Here is a 21,090-nt window from a genome sequence, read left to right as displayed (position 1 = left end):
CAGCAGGAGTGAGTTCTCAGGTAAGGTTTATTCGTTAGATCGTTTGAGCTTAAGAACAACATAGGGTTTAACGTGGCATTTTGCTCTCTCACGGGCCTTGCACACAGGTTGCAGGGGCTTTGGAGAACAAACAGCTGTATCGATGATGTCAGTCTGGCAGGCCTTCTCTGCGGTACCAGGCTTTCCAAGCTTGGACCAATCAATGGCAGAGACGCACCCTAGATTATCATGGTCAATCTTCGCTCCACTGGTAGCTTGAGCGGCAGTGATCTCATTATGAAGTAAACGCAGCGCGTGCTGGATGGCAATGGTGGTACCAGGTGAAATGTCTAGAGTACATACGTAGAAGACAGCGGACAAATCAGAAAAGCTGTGAAGTGTAGAGTGTAATGTAGAAAAATAAAAAAAAGAAAGGGTGTTGGCCCCTGAAGAACTGAGAACTTACCCATGCTGTCTCCTGAGGAAGAATGAGGTGTTGGAGAGAGTGAGGCCGAAGACAATCCCACTGGTGGGGCCGGAAACGCCCAATTTTTAATATAATGATTTAGGAAAGTTTAATTATAATGGTATTTGAAAAGTTGTAAATTCAAAGATAATGTAAAAAAAGAACCTAAAAGGTCCAAAAAAGAAAATGGGTCAAGACAATGGGACAAGAATTGTCTTGGCAAAGAACCAGTGAAGTGTTACATTGGAGATATAAGGGAAATGTATATAAAGGCTGTAGTTGGAGTTCCCCGGGCAGAGGTTGTTGGGACGTTCATGCGTGAGCATCTCAATTCTTGTGTCAGCGCTGATTACAAATAAAATCTCTTATCTGCATTCATCTAGTCTGCTTGATTGGCTTATTTAGTTTGGAGGCCTAAGTAACTGTGAGTCTCACTCAGACTGAGCTGTTGGGTCGGTGTGGAGCTGGAGTCAGATTTTTTGTAGTGAGTACAGTAGAATTTTATTCCACAGTACCCTCCTGAACTCCCGTTGCATCCGCAACCGCCTACAGTATCTGGACGATTGGGAGGGCTATGGTCCTGAGGAACACTCCTGGGTGGACTCTGCTGACATCCTTGACCCCTCCTTAATGGAGGAATTCCACTCGGCTCACCCAGACAGTCCCGCCCCACACCCTCGGGGTAGACCACGCCATAGAACACCAGGAGGTGTTCATAGAGGGGGGGCTCTGTAATATCCCAACACTAATTACTCATGTGACTCGCCAATTGGTTTCCCATGGACATATATACCCCACGCATGCATTGTTTAACACAAAGTATCGTCCTCAAGTGACCTACTGAGTGTTATACAGTGTTTAGCTACTTTTTGTGTATGATCCTTGCCTGTTTTCCACGACCAATTCTTGCCTTGTCTCTGATATTGATTTCCGTGTATGACCCTGCCTGTTTCTCTGACTGCGTGCTTCATTTTGTGCTTTTGGTTTTGTTTTCTCATCTCAGTGGTTTTTCTGGTTTTGACTCGCATTTGTTTTCTGACCTTGATTTAGTCTGTGTGTTTATTAATAAAGATCCGCTTATGGATTTGACTTCTGCAACCTCTGGCTCATCCTTACAACTTTTTCATTCTGCTGTCATTTAAAGGAGTTCATCGGTAAAGAGCTGGGCAATCTTGAGACTTGGATTTGGATACACCACTGGACACTAAGTAAGAAAATATTTCCCTGTTTTTAATGTGCAGTACAAATGAAATCATTTTAATATAATAATAAGTAATATTCTCCTGCTTGAAAAGCTACAAAGTTTAATAAAGTTTAAACTTTTTTTATGTTGTTCCAGTGTATTTCAGTAAATTGTAATGATGTGCTGGAGCTGGCAGTCGTAGGATGCAAAATGGACCTACAAAGCAAGCGTTGAGTTTCTGACATAATAGTTTCAACTTTAGATTTTTTGTAGTCAACCAGACTCATTGTTCCACTTGGTAATCAGGGTGTGGACGCCTGTGACGGTTGGCTTGGATGCACTGTCTCCGAATAGCTTGTTGTAGGTGCACATGGGCACGCTCCCAGATCTCTTGACTACATTGGACCCAGTCGTTAATGGCAGGCATGTCCAAGGGTTCCCCAGACCAAGGAAACAGTGGAGGTTGGTACCCCAAGATACACTGGAACGGTGTAAACCTTGTAAATGAATGTTGAAAGTGAGTTTTGGGCGTATTCGGCACATGGTAGGAACTCATTCCAACGATGCTGTTCTCGGCTGCAATAGGATCTTAAATAATGGCCCAGTTCTTGATTGAGGTGTTCTGTTTGGCCGTTGGTCTGTGGATAATACCCCGAACTGAGACTGATGTTTATCCCCAACTGTGAGCAGAAAGCCTCCCATACTTGTAAGGTGAACTAGGACCCATGACCCAACTCAGTGTCTTCGGGGAGGTCATAGTTCAGAAAGATTTGTTGGAACAAGGCTCTAGCTGGTAGGGAGACTTTTCAAGGGGACCAAGTGGCATGCTTTCGAACTACTAAAATAGTATTAAATCAGACTGTGGCAGATCAGTTACAAAGTCTAGTGCTATGTGCAACCAAGGGTGTTGTGGAATGGGAAGGGGCTCAAAGAGTCCAGCTAGGAGCTGACGGCTCATTCGTGCCTGATAGCAGGTGGCACATGCCTTGACATATGATTCCACATCCTGGGACAATGAGGGCCAACAAAACCTGTTTTATGAAGCATCAAATACCTGGATGGCCCAATCTAGGCATGTCATGAACCCTTTGTATAATGTGCTGGAGGAGCGGTGAGGGAACAAAGAGCTTGGAACGTGGGCCCTTTGTGTGTCTTCAACCAGGCTCCAACATATGGGGGCTAGGATGATGGATGAAGGAAGAATAGGTTTAGGTGGGGGTGCTGAACTAGTGGGTTCATATCTGCAAGATAAGGCATCTGCCTTGCCATTCTTGGACGCAGGATGATAGGTAACTGAGAAGTTGAAGCATATGAAGATGAGGGCCTAATGGGATTGATGGGAATTCAGTCTCTTGGCACCACAAAGATATTCTAGATTGCAGTGATCCATTAGCACTAGGAAGGGGTGCCTTGCCCGCTCCAGCCAGTGTCACCACTCTTCAAATGCGGCCTTTATAGATAGAAGCTCCCGGTTGCCCATGTCATAGTTAGCCTCCGCCTCAGTTTATGCAAAAAGTAAGTGCATGGGTGGAGTTTGCCAGGCTCCCCATGACATTGGGAGAGGACTGCCCCATTCCATAACTGGAAGTGTCCACTTCTATAACAAATGGATGGTCCGGGTTGGGGTGACAGAGGATAGAGGCTGAGGTGAAGCTCTGTTTCAGCTGCTTGAATGCGGTTCTGGCCTGTTCAGTCCACTGGAGTTTCTTAGGTTTTCTGCACAGCAGAGACATTAGGGGGTGAGCGATACAGCTATAATTCCTTATGAATCATCTGTAGAAATTCTTTGATGGATGTGGGTTCTGGCTAATTCATGACTGCCTGTACTTTGTTGTTGTCCATCTCCATGCCCTGGTGATAAATCACATCCCAAGAAGGTGATGGACTTCTGTTGAAATTCACAGTTCTCAGCCTTGACGTATAGTTTATGTTCCAGTAGACGGGCCAACACCATGCAGACGTGGTGTACATGGTCACTGTAAGTGCGTGAGTAGATCAGAATGTCATCGATAGTTACCTCCTTGAATTTTTCATTCATGAAAGCTTGAAATATGGCCGGTGTGCTGGTCAGCCCACATGGCATCACAAGATACTCATAATGTCTCTTCGTGTGAAATGCCATTTTCCACCCATCGTCCTCACGAATGCGGATCACACTCTTTGTAGTGTGAAATGCCATTTTCCACCCATCGTTCTCATGAATGCGGATCAGGTTGTAGGCACTACTATCTAGCTTGGTAAAGATATGAGCTTCTCTAAGTTGTTCCAGGGCTGCGGGCACCAAAGGACAGGGGTACTGGTAGCACACTGTGAGAGCATTAAGTCCCCGATAATCAATGCAGGGTCTTAGCCCCCCATCTTTCTTCTCCACAAAGAAGAATCCTGCAGCAGCAGGAGAAGTCGAGGGTCATATATAACCGCTTATTAGGGCTTCCTCTACATAGTCCTCCATGGCATCTCTCTCCAGGAGAGATAGTGGGTATATCCTGCTCTTGGGTGGCATGGTGTTGGGTAGGAGATTAATGGCACAGTCCCAAGGGTGATGTGGGGGAAGAAGAGTGGCCTTTTCCTTAATAAACACTTCTAGGAAGTCCTGATATTCACCCGGCACACTAGGGGCCATTGCACCGTGTAAGCTTTCTACGTGTACCTGAAGATAGGGAAATCCCAGTATGACAGGGTGAGCCAGAGACGAGATGACTTAGAACGGTAGTTTCTCAGTGTGGAATAGGCCAGCTTGGAGGTTGAGAGGATGGGTTTCTTGATTGAGCCTCTCTCAATAGGTTGATAGTCTATAGCCGTAATGCACAGGGGGGTAGCACATGGAAAGGTGGGTATATGTAATTCTTTGACAAGGCATGAGTCAATGAGGTTTACCGCTGAACCAGAGTCTATGAGGGCTGAGGTCAACGTTGTACGGGCAGTGACAGATAAGAAAATAAACGATTTCTCCTCACCTTAATTGCAAAAGGCCTTAGAATTCATTTAGACACCAGGTGGTTCACTCCCCTACAATGGGATCATACTTGGGGGCAAGTGTGTCGTCACTGTTTCTCTCGTGGCACAGCTGTATGGCCCAGTTTGATATGTTCAAGGTTCTCCTGGCAAAATATTGTTTAATGAAGTGCTGGAGATGGCAGTCATAGGTTCCATGTACAGTTTAATTAAAGAAAACACTTGGAGAATGAAATCGAAACACTAAGCAAAAATCGAGAACCAGAAATCAGCAGAAAAGTCAAAGACAGGATAATCCAACACGATAGTAACTGTAACTCGGCTCGTTAAGTTCGGATGAACAATATTTCGCGTTCCATGACCTGTGTACACTGCTTAAGAGCTGTAATAACCCAGAAGTGTTCTTTGTGTGTGCATCAAAACTTGGGGGAGGGCTCCCTCTGGTGGTCTGTTGCCAAGTTGGATGTTACACAAATAGAGACTAAGAGGATTCAGTTAAATGTGTGGAATTAAAGGAAATTGAATCTGATCTGATTCTGATTCTCTTGGTTTCAGGTACTGGGCTGAAGGGCAATTGAATAATGCAGATGAAGAGGACTGTGCTGTGATTTATGCTTCATCTGAGACTGTCTGGAATGACAGACATGTTCTGTTCAATTGCCGTGGATCTGTGAGAAACCTGTTTCTCAATAATGTGTATCATCTTAAATTAAAAGTACTTATAGACAAATTGAGCGAAATCTAGACAATATCAAAGACAATATTTTGATGATAATTGTGTTTCAGTGTCTGCTCTTATTTTCTCAGTAATCATTTACTGATACAAAGTGCACAGAGACTTTTCATGTTTTTTTCTTTATCTCACAGATGTATTGTATTTTTCTTATGATTCCATGGCAGGAAATTTGTAGACCATAATGATGAAAGCTGTATAATTGAGATAATTGTATTTAAAGTCCATCTTAGTGTCTCTGTATCTGTTAAGTCAGCATAATCCTGAGCTTAATCTACATTGTATTATGTTTTTTTGCTTCTCGAGCAGAAGTCTCCAACACGTACAGTATCTTTGAGTAGCTCACCTAAAGGTTCATATAATATGTACAAAATGATCAAATCAAGTGAACTCAATAAACCTGTTTAAATTTCATCCCAATCAAAATGACACCCATCCTCCACTTTTTGGCATTGTACCGAAATCTGACTCCACAGACAAATTATCCTCCTCCATGTCTGCATGCGCATCATACAGTTTTTTACAGCTGTTCATCAATTGAATTCTTACACAGCTAGCACCAAGACCATACATGGGAGCATTATAGAAACTTAAATCTATAAGCACAAATTGAAATAGTTTGTATAAAGGATAAAGAAAATACATGGCAGATCTGTTCAACTTAAAATAAAGCTACAATGCTGGCAAAGCAAAACCTGGGAACAGTGTAAAGGTGAGCAGGCAAGTATGTGTATATAATGTGACGTGAAGTCTGGTGAGGTCATATTTGTTGGTTGTTTTGCATTTTGGGAGTTTGCTGAGTTTATACACATGAAAGAGCATGAAAGATTTACTCTAGGATTAGAATGATGATAACCCAAGGAAACGTGTAGTATCATGGCCTAATATGGCCAAACATTTGTACACACTTGATCAGAGCACTCATATATACATGTTCCAGATGAAATCCCCCACTACCTACCCCTATTGCTGTTATAATGTCCTCCTCACTTCTGGAAAGGCTTTCCACTATATTTGTAGCCAGGGTGTTCCAGTTCATCCCAAAGGTGTTCAGTGAGGTTAGAGGTCAGAACTATTTGTAGGACACTCAAGGTCTTCCACACAACCCTTGGCAAACCATGTCTTCATGGAGCTCGCTTTGTGTACTGGAGCAGTCTCGTGGTGGAACAGTTTTGGGCCTCTTACTTCCATTCAAAGGGAAATCGTGACATTCTATACAATTGTGTGTTTCCAACTTTGAGGAAGAACCACATAACCAGAACCACTTTTTCTCTTTCATTTAAATTTCTTACTCTGCCAGGGTTCGTTTGCTAAATCTTTACTTGCATATCGCAGTTAATTGTTCTTTTGTTTTTCTATCGGGTGAGGCCTTCCCCCCCGGTTTTTACACAGCAGTCGGAGGATAGATTCACTCAAAGGTACGTGATCATTCATTATGACTAACTTTCAGCTGGTTCAGTGTGTGAGGTGCAGGATGTTCAGTAATTCTTCCTCCGTCGTTAGTGTTAATTTTACCTGTGATAAGTGTACGCTAGTTAGCTCTCTAACGGAGAAGATATTAGCTTTAGAGGTGCGCATCCAGACTCTAGAAAGGGTTAGTGATAGTGACAGTAGTGTAGTGTCTGTAGGAGGAAGTCTGGATGCCTTAGGTGGAGTTAGTATCCCCCCAACTCCGGCATTAGAGCCCTCACAGCGGGGCGAATGGGTGACGACTCGGCGGCATAGTCGCACAGTCAAGGCTAATGCTAAGGCTTGCCCACGGGAGCACCACTCCTCTCCGCTTCACATGACCAACAGGTTTGCTCTCCTCAGTGAAGAACTCGCTGAGAAACCTGAAAGAGCTCTGGTTATAGGAGACTCAATTTTAAGGCATGTGAAATTAGCTAGACCTTTAGGGGCTCCAGCAGCACAGGTTAGGTGTATTCCGGGAGCCAGGGCGACAGACATTGCAGGTAATCTTAGGGTCCTCGGCAAGCACAGGTTCTCCAAGATAGGTTTCCATGTAGGAGCTAATGATATATGCCATTTGTTTTAGTAACCTGATTAACATAAAACTAGATGATAGTGAATGCACAGCCAGCACCTTTGATCTGAAGCTAGGACTGTTAAATATAAGATCTCTGTCAACTAAAACATTATAATTAATGAACTGATTACTGATCAGGAGTTCAGCGTTCTTTGTTTAACAGAAACATGGATTAAACAAAACGAGTACGTAGCATTAAATGAAGCTTGTCCGCCTGGCTATAGCTATATACATCAACCGCGTCTAACAGGCAGGGGAGGAGGTGTCACAGTTATTCATGATAATAAGCTAAGTGCCACACAAAAACCCAGACATCAGTTCAACACATTCGAAGTTCTTTATACTAACCTAACGTATGCAAGTACTAATAATAAGTTCACAGAGTCAATTCCACTAATTGTTATTTACAGAGCCCCAGGGCCATACTCTGAATTCCTTAGTGAATTTGGAGATTTTACTTCAAACCTTGTTGTTTCTTTAGACAAAGCATTAATAGTAGGAGACTTCAACATTCATTTTGATAAGCCAGAAGATCCTCTGAGAACAGCAGTTGTGTCCATCTTAGATTCATTAGGTGTTAATCAAAATGTAATCGGACCCACTCATAATGGAGGTCACACTCTGGATCTCATTTTTACATTCACTCTTCCACAGTCGGAAGCTATCTCAGATCATTATCTAGTTTCATTTAGAATGCGTCTTAGTCACGAGATGCGCAACTTGCCGCATTACCGTATGAAGCGTATATTTACGTCTGCTACCGCAGAGAGATTTACCGATAGTCTCCCAGAATTATAACACATGATTGGTTCAAATTCTGACCCCACAGAACTTGACCAGGCGACTGATTACTTGGAGTCATTATTTCGGAACACCCTAGACACTGTAGTTCCACTTAAAAGGAAAAAAATTAAAGACAAGAAACTAGCACCCTGGTACAACGACCACACACGAGCTTTAAAACAATCAGCTAGGAAACTAGAGCGTAAATGGCATCAAACTAAATTAGCAGTATTCCAGATTGCGTGGAAGGAATGCCTTCCACAGATACAAAAATTCTCTTAGTGCTGCTAGATCAGCGTATCTCTCTGCCCTAATCGAAGATAACAAAAACAATCCAAAATTTTTATTTAGCACTGTAGCAAAACTAACTAGGAGTAAAACCACTGTAGAAAAGTGCACACCATCTAGTTTTTATTTTTCAGTCTTGCTGAGGCCATCAGTAGATGTGCCATGGGTCTTGTAACAATTTGCTGATAAATAACAGAATCCATGTGAATGAATTAAATTTGACAATAATAACTGATAAGTCTAGCCAGCAAACATGTGGTGTTAAATCAATGAACTTGACTCAACAATTAACATGCTGTGAATGTAAAATGATTTTTTTATTACGAAATATGACTCGTCAATATTGACATTTTTAAAAAAAAATCACATAAACGTAGCTCATTCAGCTGGTTTGGTTTATGGCAATAAGCTATGTAAATAAATGTTACTAATAATGTAATACGACTTGCTCTTGGCCACCTTAATTTTGTTAAGTTCCTCTCAAAGAAAAAAAGGTTGGAGAACCCTGTTCTAGAGTGATCTGAATAACTGTCACCTTGGTGTGATTATTGACTCCAGTATTTCACTTGAACCTTTTTTTCATCTCAGAATATTGCTTAGATATTAAACTTAATGTCTTACATACATGATGAAAAAAGACTAGTTCTTGCTTTTTTTTTTACTTCTAGTTTTGTTAGATGCAGAATGCAGCAGTTAGAATCCTAACTAGAACCAGGAACTAGAATGCATGTCTCTGAACTTATCCACACTGCAATGGCTACCAGTCAAATTTCGCTTTGATTATAAAATATTACTTATAGCAGACAAAGCACTGAATGATGTTGTGCTGTGGGACCTGAGCAAACCTTTGTTTTTTTATCTCATTCTCAAAAGGTGTAGGTTATTTTTTGGTACCTCAAGTAATAAAGGGTACAACAGGGGCTAGAGCTTTTTCTTATACATCCCCACAGTTGGAGTCTCCTGACTGTATTCCACCATGGTGCATTATTGGGCACAGGTTCAGATGAAATCCCCCACGGGTTAGAGGTCAGGCCTCTATGTTTGACACTCGAGGTCTTCCACACAACCCTTGGCAAACCATGTCTTCATGGAGCTTGCTTTGTGTACAGGAGCAGTCTCTTACTTCCAGTCAAGAGAAATTGTGATATTCTATACAATTGTGTTTCCAACTTTGGGGAAGAAGCATGTAAGAGCACGATGGTCAAATGTCCACATACTTTTACTCATATAGTGTATGTCATTTCCTCTGCAGCCTCTTTTTTTCAGTCACTCTAAGTTAATAAGAAAGAAAAAAACACTCATGTTGTCATGTTAGTGAGAAAACACAAACTTCTCTGTCCTGTGTTCAGTTGTCAGTGTGAACTTTTTTCATTTTCTGAAATAGAGCAGAGGTTAAGCCTGATCTTAGATCTGTGGACCCTGTGTCATACAGTCTCCTGCAGAAAAGCTTCTGAAAAATCAGCAAATAATTCCAGATCTACTGCAGGAACATATCAACTAATTCATATGATAGTAATAAATCTGGTATAAATATAAAATCAGTCTTAAAACAGGTGAAAAGTCTAATAGCTTTGAGTAATGATGGTATGAGAAACAAAAATAAAGATTATTCGGTACAATGTATACATCATTATAAAACAACAAGATTATTTTCATATTTAAAGAACTGCTGGACTCGAACAAGAACATCTACCAGATGTGTAAAGTCTGCAATTTAAAAATCTTCACAGTTTGACCACAAGAAGCTACTGATCCTCCCTGTTCTTTGACTCACTTCCTTTACTGACAGCAGCGCATTTAATTCACTTCACACAGAGACAGCCTGTCAGTCACGTCCATACAGAGACGCAGTAGTTTCAGGTTTTAGTGAGTATTTTATAGTTTAAAGATGCTTCAACATTTTTCTGAGCAAGAGGACATGGTGACGGTTATCTACGAGATTGCAGACACTGTTAGAGGTCATGACCCCGACACAGAGAAGGAAAAATCTGATACAGAGAGACGCGCAGGAGAACAACACACAGGTACAAAATGTTTAAGTACAAAATATTCCATAATGTAGAGAAGCAGTAATGTAAGCTTTTATAGGTTACAGTAAGTGGAAATGATCAGTGGTGGATATCAACCTTGTGTTACTCTGCTATCTGCTTGTGTTTTGAGCCCAGCCATGGACAATCAACTTCAAATTATAATTATCTAAATATTTAAATATCATTTACAGCATTTAGCAGACCCTCATCCAGTATAAATTACAGAAGTGTGTTGTAGTCTTTATTAAAAATACTGTTTTCATCACAAAGTAGTTCACTAGGTCTGTGAAAACTAAAACTGCGAATGTGAAATATTATATCCATAAACTGTAATCACATGCCTCAGCTGATACCACTGGTACCATTATACTTTTATTATACACCAATCAGGCATAACATTATGATCACTTGCCTAATATTGTGTTGGTCCCCTTTTGCTGCCAAAACAGCCCTGACCCGTCTCCACTAGATCCCTGAATGTGTTCTGTTGTATCTGGCACCAAGATGTTAGTAGCAGATCCTTTAAGTCCTGTAAGTTGCGAGGTGGGGCCACCATGGATCGGACTTGTTTGTCCAGCACATCCCACAGATGCTCGACTGGACTGAGGTCTGGGGAATTGGGAGGCCAGGTCAACACTTCAAAGTTATTGTTGTGCTCATCAAATTATTCCTCATTTTTACCGAATTATTATTTGGTAAATAATTATTATTATTATTATTATTATAATTATTATTATTATATGGCACATCCTGGTGCCATGTGTTGTTCCCCAAGTAAGTGACGCAAACACACCTGGCCATCCACATAATGTAAAAGAAAACATGATTTTTCAAACCAGGTCACATTCTTCCATTGATCTGTGGTCCAGTTCTGATGCTTACGTGTCCATTGTTGCCGCATTTGGAGGTGCATGGGGTCAGCATGGGCACCCTGACTGGTCTGCGGCTATGCAGCCCCATATGCAGCAAACTGTGATGCATTGTGTATTCTGACAAAGTGGTTCACCACTGTTCCTTGCTTGGACCACTTTTAATAGATACTGACCACTGCAGACCGGGAACACCCCACAAGAGCTGCAGTTTTGGAGATGCTCTGATCCAGTCGTCTAGCCATCACAATTTGGCCGTTGTCAAACTCACTCAAATCCTTAAATCCTTAAAGGTGTCCATTATTCCTGCTTGTAACACATCAACTTAGAGGACAAAATGTTAACTTTCTGTCTAATATATCCCACCAACTAACAGGTGCCATGATGAGGAGATCATCAGTCTTATTCATGTCACCTGTCAGTGCTCATAATGTTATGTCTGTTCAGTGTATTATTAAATAAAAATGAAAATTAGTTAATTGGCATAGTTAAAATAATTTCTACTTCTGGTCTTCTGTCATGTGTTCCTAACTGACTGTTCACTTTCATGGTTTTGTAGGTGTCACTTAATGTAAACGAGCTGTGTCAGGAACACTGGTGATCAACATACACACACGAGTATGAAGAAAGTGTTTCTCATTTTATATGTTTTTCTAAAAACTACAAGATTTATAACCAGCCCAAAGCTCCGCCCATCACTGCATGCATTTAGTGAAAAGAGAGGAGTTTCACAGTCATGACTAGATAGAGTTAATGAGATGTTTCCCAGCTCACTGTTTAAGGGCTTTAATAATGATGAGGTTGTTTAGATTAAACTGTAAATGCTAGTTCTATGTTTGGAGATACTGATACACGTGTCTTTGTGTCCATTTTCCTGTAGGAGGAGACACTGCATGCAGCAGGTGTTGCAGACTGACTGCAGTGTGTGTGGTGCTGCTGCTGTGTGTTCTCCTGCTGGCTGCCATCACAGTGCTGTGGATCAAATTCTACATCCTGAATATAGAACACACCCAGCTCCAGACCAGTTACAACAACCTGACTAAAGAGAGAGACCAGTTACAGTCCAGTTACAACAACCTGACTAAAGAGAGAGACCAGTTACAGTCCAGTTACAACAACCTGACTAAAGAGAGAGACCAGTTACAGTCCAGTTACAACAACCTGACTAAAGAGAGAGACCAGTTACAGTCCAGTTACAACAACCTGACTAAAGAGAGAGACGAGTTACAGTCCAGTTACAACAACCTGACTAAAGAGAGAGACCAGTTACAGTCCAGTTACAACAACCTGACTAAAGAGAGAGACCAGTTACAGTCCAGTTACAACAACCTGACTAAAGAGAGAGACCAGTTACAGTCCAGTTACAACAACCTGACTAAAGAGAGAGACCAGTTACAGTCCAGTTACAACAACCTGACTAAAGAGAGAGACCAGTTACACTCCAGTTACAACAATCTGACTATAGAGAGAGACCAGTTACAGTCCAGTTACAACAACCTGACTAAAGAGAGGGACCAGTTACAGTCTAGTTACAACAACTTGACTATAGAGAGAGACCAGTTACAGTCCAGTTACAACAACCTGACTAAAGAGAGGGACCAGTTACAGTCTAGTTACAACAACCTGACTATAGAAAGAGACCAGTTACAGTCCAGTTACAACCTGACTAAAGAGAGAGACCAGTTACAGTCCAGTTACAACAACCTGACCATAGAGAGAGACCAGTTACAGTCCAGTTACAACAACCTGACTATAGAAAGAGACCAGTTACAGTCCAGTTACAACCTGACTAAAGAGAGAGACCAGTTACAGAAGGAGAGAGATGGATACCAGAAGACACTTTGTGATTTATGTAAGTAGCTGAATCTTGTGTTAAATTTTCTACTTAACAGTTAAATACCCTCAGTGCAAATCCATGTATCTTGAATCTGGAGAATAATGATTTAAACTCACATCCTCTCACGTGTCCCTCCAAGATCTTAGAATGAGGAGGATCTCCTTAATATTGCTAACACTTTACACTACTGTCCCTTCACTCATAGATAACTATGCAAGGAGTAAAAATGTATGAATGAGTAGTTCTTCATTAAAACTCATTCTCTACCACTAACTGGTAGTTAATTACTAACAAATAAGTAGTTACCTTAGAGTCTTAATAGGTTTCATATTTCTCCTGGAGGATTAATAGCTAACTAATTGCTGTTTTGTAATAATGGCGGATTAAATGATTTTCTCATACTCTATAGCCTATGTGGAAATCATGGCTATACAGAAGCAACAACACTACTACTACTACTACTACTACTACTACTACTAATAATAATAATAATAATGCAACAATTATGTGTTTTTATCTCTGTAAATTTCCTCCAATGATCTCTATAGATAAATGGAGGTGTTTCAGTTTTAACTCCAGTTTTTATGTCATGTCTAACGAGAGCAAGAGCTGGGAGGAGAGCAGAAAGGACTGCATGGACAAAGGAGCAGACCTGCTGATCATAAACAGCAAAGAGGAACAGGTGAGAGAGAGAGAGAGAGAGAGAGAGAGTGAGAGAGAGAGAGAGAGAGAGAGAGAGAGAACAAAGTCTTTTTATTCTGCTGTCATTCAAAGGAGTTCATCGGTAAACAGCTGGTCAGGCATGAGACTTGGATTGGTCTGAGTGACAGAGAAAAAGAGGGAGAGTGGAAATGGGTGGACGGTACACCACTGACCACTGCGTAAGAAAATATTTCCCTTTTTTTAATGTGCAATTACACTGAAATATTATTAATGTTCTGCTGCATGAAAAACTACAAATCTTATTCTGTGTAAGTGCATTTCAGTAAACAGAGGCTGAGAGGATTCAGTTAAATGTGTGGAATTGAATGAAATTGAATCTGATCTGAATCTGATTCTGATTCTCTTGGTTTCAGCTTCTGGAATGGAGGGGAACCGAATGATAAAGGTGGTGAAGACTGTGTTGTGATTTACGCTTCATCTTCCTCTACCTGGAATGACAGTCATTGTTCTAAGAAATTTCCATGGATCTGTGAGAAACCTCAATGATGTTTATAATTTTAAATGAAAAGTGCTTATACATAAACTGAGCTAAATATATCCAATATCAAAGACAATATTTTGATGATAATTGTGTTTTAGTGTCTGCTCTTGTTTTTTTTTTCAGTAATTATTCAAGTGCACAGAGACTGTTTATGTTTTTTTCTATATCTCATAGATGTATTGTATATTATGATTCTGATGCAGTACATTTGTAGATCATGGTGATGGAAGCAGTATAATTGAGATTATTAGTGGTGCTTGCTATGCAAAGCATCACTATTACTATTCCTTATACTTCTTCTTCTCCTTCTTCTTCTTCTTCTTCTTCTTCCGTACAAATTTTGTCCACTATCTAGTCCCGCACCGTTTGTCGAATGAGGTGTCAAATCGTGCGGCTTGTTCGGGAAAGATGTGCTATGACTTTTATAAGCAATTGGAATTACGGTATTCCCAGTAGTTCAAAGTTCAAAGTGGAATTTTTTCCCCTAGACTTCCATTCTAAATTTTGGAGGTTTATAACTCTATCTATCCATTCAATATTAAGTGGAATCACAAAGTTAGTGCAGTATAGACATGTGACATATCCACACACTCAGCACAATGAGGGGAACTGCGGGACGTCTGTTCTGGTCACATATACACTTGCCTCCATAGTATTGGCACCCTATGTCTAATGCTAATGTTAAGGCTAATGCTAAATTGAATGTTAATGCTAATGTTGATGCTAATGCTAACGTTAATGCTAACTTTAATGCTAATCCGAATGCTAATGCTAAGGTTAATGCTAAAGCTAATGCTAACATACACATGTGACATATCAAAACACTCAGCACAATGTGGGGAAATGCGTCACGGACGAGTTTTGGCACGGCAAGCACCACTAACATTTTCTTCGGGAAATGTACATGTCTAATTGTATTTAAAGTTTATCTCAGTATCTCTGACTTAATGTTAATTCAGCACAAACTTAAGCTTAATCAAATGTGTATTATATCTTTCTGCTTCTACAGCAGGGGTCTCCAACATGTCACTAGGAGTCCTTCGCCTAAAGGTTCATAGAATATGTACAAAATTGTTCAAATCAAATTTACTCAATAAACCTGTTCAATCTCAATCAAATTCACAGACATCCTCCACTTTCTGATGGTGTACTGAAATCTGACTCCACAGACAAATCATCCTCCTCTCTGTGTGCACGCTCATCACACAGTTTAATACAGCTGTTTATCAATCGATTTCTTACACAGCTAGCACCATGACCGTGCATGGAATCATCATATAAATTTAAATCTATAAGCACAAATTGAGGTAGTTTGTATAAAGGATAAAGAAAAAACATAGCAGATACATTCAACTTAAAAATAAAGCTAGGATTCTGCCAAAGCAAAACTTGGGAACAGATGTGTGATCAGTGTGAATGTGAGTGGGCAAGTGTGTGTATATAATGCAAAGGGAAATCCGGTGAGGTCATTTTTGTAGGATGTGGTGAATTTTGGGAGTTTGTTGAGTTTAAAGACAACACAGAACTCCCCTAAATGTTTACTCTGGGATTAAAATGATGATAAACTAGGGAAACATGCAGTGTGATGGTCTAATATGGCCAAATATTTTCAGACACCTGATCATATCACTCATATGTACTTGTTCAAATCCCCCACTCCCCACTCCTATTGTTGTTATAATTTCCTCCTCTCTTCTGGGAAACTCTTTTCAGGTTTTCCAGTAGATTTTGGAAAATGTATCCACAAGATCACAAAGTTGGGAAAGATGGCTTAGCATGCAAATGGTGTTCCATGTCTTCATGGAGCTTGCTTTGTGTACAGGAGCAGTGTCATGGTGGAACAGTTCTGGGCCCTTTACTTCCAGTCAAGGGAAATCGGAATGTTAGGGCTTACAAGGACATTCTATACAATTGTGTGTTTCCAACTTTGGGGAAGAACCACATAAGAGCATGATGGTCAGGTGTCCATATACTTTTGGTCACATAGTGTATAGACATTTCCTCTGCAGCCTCTCTTTTTTTCCGTCACTCTAAGCTAATAAGAAAGAAATAAAAAACACATGTCTTGTTAGTGAGAAACCACAAACTTCTCTGTCCTGTGTTCAGTTGTCAGTGTGAACTTTTTTCATTTTTTGAAATAGAGCAGAGGTGAACCCTGATCTTAGATCTGTGGACCCTGTGTCATACAGTCTCCTGCATAAAAGCTTCTGAAAAAGCAAATCAACAGATAATTCCAGATAATGCCGTAACCTATAAACTGATTAATACGATAGTAATAAATCTGGTATAAATATAATATAAATATAATAAATAAAATATATAATGAATATAAAATATAAAGTCTTAAAACAGGTGAAAGGTGTAATAGCTTTGTGTAATGATGTTATGAGAAAGAACAATAAAGATTAACTGGAACAATACATCATTGTAAAACAAGATTATTTTCATATTTAAGCAACTGCTGGACTCTAACAAGAACATCTACTAGATGTGTAAATTCAGCAGTCAAATGTTCTTCACAGTTTGACCACAAGAAGCTATTGATGCCCCCTGCTCTATGACTCACTTCCTTCACTGACAGCAGAACATTTATAGATTAAATATGCCTCAATGTTTTTTTGAGCGAGTAGAGCTGGTGGTGGATATCTACGAGACTGCAGACACTGTTAGAGGTCATGCCCCCGACACAGAGAAGGAAAATTCTGATGCAGAGAGACGACTAGAAGAACAACACACATGTACAAAATGTTTAAGTACAAAATGTTCCTTAATGTAGAGAAGCAGTAATGTAAACTGTTTACAATTACAGATCTATCTCGTGTTGCACTGCTATCTAGAGTTTAAGTTGCCTTTTTAAATGTCCTTTACAGCATTTAGCAGACCCTCATCCAGTATAAATTACTGAAGTGCTTTGTAGTCTTAATTAAAAACACAGATCACTAGGTCAAGGACTAAGAGTAATATTGAGAAAAAAAACTATTTATATTATCGACCTAAGCTGTAATCAAATGCCAAAGCTGATTCAAGTGGTACCATTATACTTTTATTATCACATAAACAAGATATCCTTAAATTATTTATTTGGTATAGTTAAAATAATTTTTACGTCTGGTCTTCTGTCATGTGCTTTTAACTGTCTGTGCACTTTCATGGTTTTGTGGGTGTCACTTAATGCAAATGAGCTGTGTCAGGAACACTGGTGATAAATATACACATGCGAGTATGAAGAAAGTGTGTCATGTTTTCTGTGTTTTTCTTATAACTGCAATTCAATTTATTCAAAACCAGCAAAAAGCCCCGCCCATCACTGCATGCATTTATTGGAAAGGGAGGAGTTTCACAGTGATGGCTGGATAGAGTTACTGAGATGTTTTCCAGCTCACTGTTGAAGGGCTTTAATAATGATGAGGTTGTTTAGATTAAACTGTAAATGCTAGCTCTAAGTATAGAGATACTGATACACGTGTCTTTGTGTCCATTTACCTGTAGGAGGAGACACTACATCCTGAAAACAGAAAACAACCAGCTCCAGACCAGTTACAACAACCTGACTATAGAGAGAGACCAGTTACAGACCAGTTACAACAACCTGACTAAAGAGAGAGACCAGTTACAGTCCAGTTACAACAACCTGACTAAAGAGAGAGACCAGTTACAGTCCAGTTACAACAACCTGACTAAAGAGAGAGACCAGTTACAGTCCAGTTACAACAACCTGACTAAAGAGAGAGACCAGTTACAGTCCAGTTACAACAACCTGACTAAAGAGAAAGATCAGTTACAGTCCAGTTACAACAACCTGACTATAGAGAGAGATCAGTTACAGAAGGAGAGAGACGGATACCAGAAGACACTTTGTCATTCATGTAAATAGCTGAATATTGTGTGAATTTTTCTGCTTAACAGTTTAATGGTCTCAGTGGAAATCCATGTATCATCTTGAATCTGGGGAATAATGATTTAAACTCACATCCTCTCACGTGTCCCTCCAAGATCTTAGAATGAGGAGAATCTCCTTAATATTGCTAACACTTTACACTACTGTCGCTTCACTCATAGGTAACTATGCAAGGAGTAAAAATGTATGAATAAATAGTGAACACTAATTCTTTAACAGAAGAAGAAGCATTCTTCTTCATTAACACTAATTCTCTACCACTAACTACTAGTTAATTCAATTCAATTCAATTCAATTTTATTTGTATAGCGCTTTTAACAAAGAGCATTGTCTCAAAGCAGCTTTACATGAGAAACGACATAAGAGAACAACAAACATATGAACTGACAAACAGACAGACAGTCCTAGATGTTGTCCCAAGTGAGCAAGCCTGAGGTGACTGAGGCGACTGTGGCAAGGAAAAAACTCCCTTAGATGGTATGAGGAAGAAACCTTGAGAGGAACCAGACACAAAAGGGAACCCATCCTCATTTGGGTGACAATTGTGTGATGCAGATACAGCATGTGTATAGTGTTATGTAAATTAATAAGGAGGTTGTTGTCTATGGCGCTGCTTGAATATCCCAATCCTCACAAGCAGAACCGGGCTGGAGCTGGTCCATCTCCGGATGCCACTGGAGCCGGCACAGTCTCTGTATGCCTCGGGATGGGTTAGTTAATTACTAACAAATAGGTAGTTACTGAGTCCTAAGAGGTTTAACATTTCTCCTGGAGGATTAGTAGCTGACTAATAGTTTTGTAATAACTCATAAAATGTTTTTCTCATACTCTATAGCCTACCTGGAGAAACAGAAATCATGGCTATACAGAAGCAACAACAATACTACTACTACTACTACTACTAATAATAATAATACAAGTAATTATGTGTTTTTATCTCTGTAAATTTCCTCCAATGATCTCTATAGATAAACAGAGGCGTTTCAGTTTACAGTTTTTTTCACTTTTTTTAATATTCAATTACACTGAAATATTATTAATGTTCTGCTGCATGAAAAACTACAAATCTTATTCTGTGTAAGTGCATTTCAGTAAACAGAGGCTGAGAGGATTCAGTTAAATGTGTGGAATTAAATGAAATTGAATCTGATCTGAATCTGATTCTGATTCTCTTAGTTTCAGTTACTGGAATGTAGGGGAACCGAATGATAAAGGTGGTGAAGTCTGTATTGCGATTTACGCTTCACCTACTTCTACCTGAAATGACAGGCAATGTTCTGAGAAATTTCCGGGGATCTGTGAAAAACCTCAATGATGTTTATAATTTTAAATGAAAAGTGCTTATACATAAATTGAGCTAAATATATCCAATATCAAAGACAATATTTTGATGATAATTGTGTTTCACTGTCTGCTCTTGTTTTATTCAGTAATCATTCACTGATACAAAGTGCACAGAGACTGTTCATGTTTTTTTTCTTTATCTCATAGATCTATTGTATATTTCTTGTGATTCTTCTGCAGAAACTTTGTAGATCACGATGATTAACGCAGTATAATTGCGATAATTGTATTTAAAGTCAATCTCATTGTGTCTGTATCTGTACATAATCAAGTAATAATCTTGAGCTTAATCTACATTGTACTATATCTTTTTGCTTCTAGAACAGGGGTCTCCAACACATCGCTGTAAATATTTCTCCTTAAGGTTCATAGAATATGTACAAAGATGATCAAATCAAATTAACTCAATAAACTTGTTGAAATTTCATCCCAATCAAATTCACAGACATCCCCCACTTTCTGGTGTTGTACCAAAATCTGACTCCACAGAAAAATCATACTCCTCCACACAGTTTATTACAGCTGTTCATCAATCGATTTCACACACAGCTAGCACCAAGACTGTACATGGAAGCATTAAATAAACGTAAATCTATAAGCAGAAATTGAAATAGTTTGTATAAAGGATAAAGGAAATACATGGCAGATCCGTTCAGCTTAAAAATAAACTTATGAAACAAAACCTGGGAACAGGTGTGTGATCAGTGTGAAGGTGAGCAGGCAAGTGTGTGTATATAATGCCAAGAGTTTACATCACAAAGCTCCATTAAAGGGCTCACTCCAGGAATAGCTTGATGATAACCCAAGGAAATGTGCAGTGTGATGGTCTAATATGGCCAAACATTTTTAGACACCTGATGATAGCACTCATATCTACTTGTTCCAGATGAAATCCCCCACTCTCCACTCACTATTGTTGCTATAATATCCTCCTCTCTTCTGGGAAGCTCTCTACTGGTTTTCCACATATTCATGGAGCTTGCTTTGTGTATATATCATATCATGATGGAACAATTTTGGGCCTCTTACGTCCAGTCAAGGGTAATCCTAATCTTATGGCATACAAGGACATTCTAAACAATTGTGTGTTTCCAACTTTGGAGAAACAAAAATATGATGAATCAATGCAATGTATACATCATTATAAAACAAGATTATTTTGATATTTACACAACTGCTGGACTCTAACAAAAACATCTACAGTATGTGTAAGAAACACAGCTTAAAAGTCTTCACAGTTTGACCACAAGAAGCTACTGATGCTCCCTGCTCTTTGTCTGACTTCCTTTACTGACAGCAGCACATTTAATTCACTTCAGACAGAGACAAAGCCTGTCAGTCACGTCCATACAGAGACACAGCAGTTTCACGTTTTAGTGAGTATTTTATAGTTTAAAGATGCTTCAACATTCTTTTGATCGAGTGGAGATGGTTGTGGATATCTACAAGATATTGTAAAAAGGCCAAAAAGGTTCCACAATGTAGAGAAGCAGTA

General features: G+C 39.7%; 1 protein-coding gene across 2 annotated transcripts; it reads left to right on the top strand.

The window, feature by feature from the left end:
- The first annotated feature begins 10,233 nt into the window (after positions 1–10,233).
- On the top strand, positions 10,234–19,223 carry LOC131349222 (C-type lectin domain family 4 member M-like). 2 transcript variants are annotated; one of them, XM_058384739.1, is made up of 6 exons: positions 10,234–10,437; positions 12,193–13,164; positions 13,698–13,831; positions 13,924–14,030; positions 14,226–14,341; positions 17,843–19,223. In XM_058384739.1, coding segments are annotated over exons 1-6 (1,467 nt in total). In that variant the 5' UTR covers positions 10,234–10,301; the 3' UTR covers positions 17,845–19,223. The 2 variants fall into 2 exon arrangements, with proteins under 2 accessions (XP_058240722.1, XP_058240721.1); XM_058384738.1 differs by lacking the exon at positions 17,843–19,223 and having other exon boundaries at positions 14,226–17,360.
- Positions 19,224–21,090: the final 1,867 nt, after the last annotated feature.

The sequence above is a fragment of the Hemibagrus wyckioides genome, linkage group LG29 (genome assembly GCF_019097595.1).
Source record: "Hemibagrus wyckioides isolate EC202008001 linkage group LG29, SWU_Hwy_1.0, whole genome shotgun sequence".
Classification (NCBI taxonomy): Eukaryota; Metazoa; Chordata; class Actinopteri; order Siluriformes; family Bagridae; genus Hemibagrus; species Hemibagrus wyckioides.
Note: the sequence above shows the minus strand (reverse complement) of the source record. Positions and strands in the feature narration are given on the sequence as shown.

Coding starts and splice junctions, on each gene's coding strand:
- LOC131349222 (XM_058384738.1), top strand. CDS start 10,302: ATGCTTCAACATTTTTCTGAGCAAGAGGACATGGTGACGGTTATCTAC. Junction 10,438..12,192: donor CGCAGGAGAACAACACACAG/GTACAAAATGTT, acceptor ATTTTCCTGTAG/GAGGAGACACTGCATGCAGC. Junction 13,832..13,923: donor TAAACAGCAAAGAGGAACAG/GTGAGAGAGAGA, acceptor TGTCATTCAAAG/GAGTTCATCGGTAAACAGCT.